Genomic DNA, 5,843 nt, shown 5'->3' on the forward strand with positions numbered 1-5,843 from the left:
AAGAGCAGCTCAATAAAAAGAAAAGCAATATACAGGAGGGTGCCAAAAAAGATAGTTATCAAGAAAAGAACAGCTCTTTAACTCTGTTAATCAATGAGTTAAGTCCCTGGACTTGAGATATCTGGAAAGAAAAAGTTCTAATTCTTTTCAGCCTAGCTATGGTAAGTGGGAGACAAGTGGCAGAGTGAGGATGTTTATATTTGGAGGGGCTTGACCCTCTAGTGTAGGATTTCCACATCTGCTCATTAAATATGTATTTACTCTCACTTTCTTCTCTAAGATCACTCAGCTGATGAGGGCAGCTGTAGAAATAAAACTGCGAAATTAAAATTTACACAAATGGTAGACTCTATGCAGAGATGGCACCAATTCTTTATCTACTTTCACGTCTTTGGCAATGTGACTGTGAGTTCCAGAGGAGTAGCCTTTTTCTCCACCTTTGAATCTGGGCTGGACTTAGGATTTTTTACTTGTTTTGGCCAATAAAATATGGTGGAAGTGACAGTGTGCTTTACCAGGCCTTGGTGCATTTCCACTGCTCTCGCTCAGACCCTGGCTCAGTCATGTGAACAAACCCAGGGGTCCTTCCAAAGAAGGAGAGGACATGGGGACAGAGCTCATTTATTCCAGCCAAACCTTCCCTGGGTCAGTCACCATAGCTGAGCCACTAATACATTAGAAAGGTCAGCAGAGACACCACCACCCCCTGCACTGACCCATAGCTGACTACAGAATCAGGAGGTGACCAGCAGAGATCAGAACACCACCCCATACACAAACCCATTGGAAAATAAAAGAATTGTATTAAACCATTTGCTTTTAGGATGGCTTGTTGTATAGCAATAGTGAATTGATAGTGTAATCAAAGCAAAAAAGACCTGGGGATATTATAATAATCGGCTACTTCTTACTTTTGGCATTTGCACTGATATTTGAGGACATCACTCACAACCATACTGTAATTCCAATGCATTTTAGATAACTGTATAAAAGTGACTCCATTGAGGTTCCCTTTCAGGCAGTCAAGACAGGATGGAAGGACATGCATGTTTGTGCAAGAAAATCTGCACATAACAGGGCAGGATTCATCTTTTGATCATAAAGGTTGAAGATATTGCCCTCGCCTGTTTGCCTCAGAATACAGAGCATTGGCCTGGGGACTGAAGCGTTTCAGGTTTGATTCCAGTCAAGGAATGCCCATGTTTTGGGCTCTATCCCAAGTACGGGAATGCAGGGGGCAGCCAATTAGTGATTCTCTCTCATTATTGATGTTTCTATCTCTCTCTCACTCTCCCTTCCTCTCTGAAATAAGTAAAAAAATATTTTTCAAAAGATTGAAGAGATTTCTGAGTATAAAGGTACTTATTATGTGATAGTAAGATTGTTCACTTACGTCCCTCTGGTTGATTTGAAAAAATTTAGAAAAGGGGAGATAGTGAATTTAGAACACTAGAAAGAGTCACATTAGTAGGGAGCACATTTAAAGCTTTCAAGGGGCCCTGGCCTGTATGGCTCAGTTGGTTGAGCATCATCCCATGCACAGAAAGGTTGCTGGTTCTATTCCCAGTCAGATCACATTTCCAGGTTTTGGATTGGATCCCCAGTTGGAATGTGTATGGGAGACAACCGATCAATATTTCTCTCTCATATGGATGTTTCTCTCTCTCTCTTCTTCTTCTCTCTCTCTCCCTCTCACTTTTTTTTTTTAAAAAAAGCATATAAAAAGAAAGTTTTAAAGAAAAAACAGTGAAATAGTTCAGAAAAAATCATGAAATATACAACATAACTTTTCACCCCAAAGAATAAGGAGCCTTACACATGGCAGCATATTTCACACTTTATTAAGTACAAGTGCCATGAAAAAGAGTTTAGTATAGTAAAAAATTGTATGGCTATTATTGCTTTATCACATTTAAGGTCATCTCTAACTCTAAACATACTAGATCAATCTATCTATTAAAATGCATATTTCCTTGTAGACTCTTCTTGGAAACATGTGTCTGATAGTCAATTTTTGCCAGGGGCTATGGTAGGCATGTGGACACACAGCTGAATAATAGAATGAAAAGATAAAACCAGGAGACCAGCTCTAAAGCATGCTAGCATCTTAAAGTCTACATTATCAAGAAGAGCAGTAAAGGTAGTGCTATAGAAAATAATGATGAACAAATAAGTGAAAACTATAGACTCAGATTTTCCTCTACAATAAAATTATGCAAATGACCTTAGTATCCAAGTATAATTTTGTTCATAAAGGTAGTGTAATTCCTGGTAATTCTTTAAGTAAAACAATAGAAAAATTACTTGTAATGAAATATGTCATAAGAAAATAAATGGTGATAAAGTAATGCATGATAATCTATGAGATACTTGAGAATTTCCAATCTAGTCCAAAGGCTTTATTTGTGTCAGAATTGCTGGCTCTGAGGATTTGCAGCCTGCATTCCTGGGCAATTCTTCAGCCTAGTACAGTTGGTTCTTGAAGAGCCTACCTGCCAAGAAATATTTGAAGGGCCCCTTTTATGTCCTTGTTCCTGAGACTGTAGATGAAGGGATTCAGCATGGGTGTGACCACGGTGTACATCACCGAGGCTATTGCACTTGAGTGTGAGCTCTGGGAAGCAGCAGAGCTGAGGTAAACACCTAGGACTGTACCATAAAACAAGGAGACAACTGAAAGGTGAGATGCACAGGTAGAAAATGCTTTATACTTCCCCTGAGCTGAAGGGATTACACGTATGGAGGAAATGATCTTGGAGTAAGAGTAAAGGATCCCAGCAAGGGAACCACCACCAAGCAGCCCAGCTGAAAAATACATTATAATATTGTTAAACAAGGTGTCAGAACAGGCAAGTTGGACCACCTGACTGAGTTCACAGAAAAAGTGGGGGATTTCCAAGTCTGAGCAAAAGCGCAGACCCAACACCATTAAGGTTTCTAACAAGGAATTCAAGACACTCATGATCCAAGGCACCAGAGCCAGCAGTCCACAGAGCCGGGGGCTCATGATGACTATGTAGTGCAGTGGGTGGCAGATGGCCATATACCTGTCATAGGCCATCACTGTTAGAAGGAAAATGTCCAAACCTCCAAAGAGTATGAAAAAATACATCTGTGTGATGCAGCCTTCATAGCTGATGATTTTGCTCTGTGTCTGGATGTTCCATAGGATCTTTGGGATGGTGGTGGAGGTGAAACAGATGTCTACCAAGGACAGGTTGGAGAGGAAGAAGTACATGGGTGTGTGGAGGTGGGAGTCTGAGCTGACGGCCAGGATGATGAGCAGGTTTCCCAACACAGTGACCAGGTACATGGAGAGGAAAAGCCCAAATATGAGGGGCTGTAGTTCCAGTGCCTGTGAAAGTCCCAGAAGAAGGAATTCTGAAATTTGCGTATCATTGCCTGGTTCCATGTGTCAGAGGTGACTATCAGAAAATAGAAGAAATGAATAACTAAATGTCACATTAGCAAGCATTTGTACCTGAGAATAAATGACACATTTATGTTTTAGAATCAAGAAACTAATTTCCATTTTTTCTATGTGATCTGGTCCTCATTATGGTATGTCCATTGTCATTTGTCTTTAGAATTTCCATTTCCACCAACCTGTTCTTCAAACATAATGTATATTGCTGTTTTACTGCAGATATCTTGCATGCATTTGTGGAATATATATTGACTATAGACCATGTTTTGGGCACTGTTCAGAGTATGGGATGCTGAAAAATAAAGTCTCTATAAACTAATGATGGAGGAAGAATATTATTAAATTAAAAAAATAATAAAACAGATCCAACGGTGCAGCTGCTAAAACAAAAAGTAAATCACATTAAATGGAAAAAGTGGATACAGGGTGCTCTCTTTTATAGTGTTTAACCAGGACAGGCCAACAGAGGACACTTAACAGATGCCTCATTGAAGACTAAGTGGGAGACTGAGGGGGAAGTGTTTGCCAGGCAGAAGGTGCAGCCTGTGCAAAAGCCCTGAGGAAGAAGATTGTTTACAAAATCAAGGCTCAAAATGAGCCAGAGTGTCAAGGGGAATGAGCATGACAGAGCAGGAACAGATATGGTGTCAGAGAATATTAAGAAACAAGGTGGCCTGCGATTTGCTCCTGTAACTTCAAGTCATGGCGAGTGTCTTCTGCATACTATGTAAATCTAGCACTTTAATAATCTTGTTGCAAAAGCATCATGTGAATTGAAAAGGATCTTCTCCTTAATATCTCCACCAGATAATAGAGTGACCTTGGAATATATCAGTCCAGGCACCCCTGCTCTGAGGACTGCTCTCAGTTTATAAGGTATACACACACAGAGACACACACACAATGCAGAACACCATGGACTCTTCATCTGTGTTATTTCTATGTCCTTCTCCCTCCCACACTATGTAGTCTATGAGCAGATACAAGTCCAGGTGTCCAGATCAATTAGCTTTTCCAAATACAATTTAGCAATAGTATTTAGGTATTCTTTTAGTAAGCCTTCAATGGACAAATAAGCTTTGGGATTCATGTTGCTATGCACATTTTCTGACCTGTAGTTAAAGAAATATAAATAGTAGTTTAAATGAACATAGAGGGAGAGAGAGCAATAAAGTGGATATTAGGAAGAAGATAGATTTAATTAGCTCAGGTAGTCCCTGAGAGACAATGAGTAAGAAAAATCTTCTTTGGATTCTGGAACATTTCCAACCCTAATTACACACCCTTTAAAGCCAACCAAAATTAATAAAGGAGCAAATTTAATTTGACTAAAATACAAAGGCAGAATCCATGGACACAGAGAGTAGGGGGATAAGGGCATGTGCTGGGGGGTGGGAGGAGGAATGACCGGGGAGAGGTCAATGGGGGAAACAGGAAACATGTAATACTTTAAACAATAAAGAATTAAATAAAAAATAATAAATGAAACACAATATATTTATAAATATATGATTAACTACCTCAAATGAAAACTGACCAAAAAATCTAACCAATAAATCCCAAAAGGAAATATATAAAAGCAACATGGATATTTTTAATACCAAGCAGTAGAAGACTGGTTTTTCCTATGCCTCTTCTATATTTATTTGATCAGTAAGTTTTTATGTGGTTGATGATAGATGAGAGAAGCCCTTTCCGCTTTTCTTGGACTTTGGGTTTTGAACTCATGTTTTTACAAATCAATGGGCATAGTCTAATTCTGGTTGTGGTCTTCATCCAACATGCAAAGGCCTCCCAGGACATAATCAATAAGTCCTGCAAATGCTATGATGACCCATCCTGCTACACTGAGTAACTTTCTTCATATGATTTTAGCCTGAACACATTGTCATGCAAACATTTATTTCATTGTTCTCTGTCTTCACCATCACAGTGCCAGATCCAGACAAGCAGGGCTTCACCTGTTTTGTTCACCTTTGTATTTTCACAGATGTTTGTGAATATATGTGCACTTATATAGGTAAACCTTGAAGTGAATGTGAAGTTATAAAATGAAAGGCATGAAAGAGAGAATGAATCCTGGTTAACCAGAGTGAATTGCGAGCAACTGTATTAAAGAAAACTGAGTGGAGCATTAAAAACTAACCAAAACAAGATGTAATAAATAGCAATAATTTAGGGTTACCAACATGAATTAGTAGTCAAATCGGAATGGCGTAGACATAGAAGATAATCTATAATGTTTCTAGAAATTGTGACAAACAGCAGATCCTCCATTGTTATTTGTTGAGTGAATCAGGAATGAGGTCTAGTTTATAAGTGCATTGAATACATGGTAAGGTTGCATTTCAGTATTTGGAAACATTGAATTGTTGAATGAAAACTGGAAAAATATCAACCTAGAAGAAAATGAAGT

At 38.8% G+C, this 5,843-nt stretch overlaps 1 protein-coding gene across 1 annotated transcript; it reads right to left on the bottom strand.

Annotated features, from left to right (window-relative positions):
- Window positions 1–2,488: 2,488 nt before the first annotated feature.
- LOC307099200 (olfactory receptor 7A5-like) lies at window positions 2,489–3,412 on the bottom strand (the record flags this gene model as incomplete). Its single annotated transcript, XM_079770413.1, has 1 exon — window positions 2,489–3,412. The coding sequence occupies one exon, from the start codon at window positions 3,410–3,412 to the stop codon at window positions 2,489–2,491; it is 924 nt and encodes a 307-aa protein (XP_079626539.1).
- Window positions 3,413–5,843: the final 2,431 nt, after the last annotated feature.

Source organism: Cnephaeus nilssonii, assembly GCF_951640355.1.
Source record: "Cnephaeus nilssonii genome assembly, chromosome: 5".
Lineage (NCBI taxonomy): Eukaryota > Metazoa > Chordata > Mammalia > Chiroptera > Vespertilionidae > Cnephaeus > Cnephaeus nilssonii.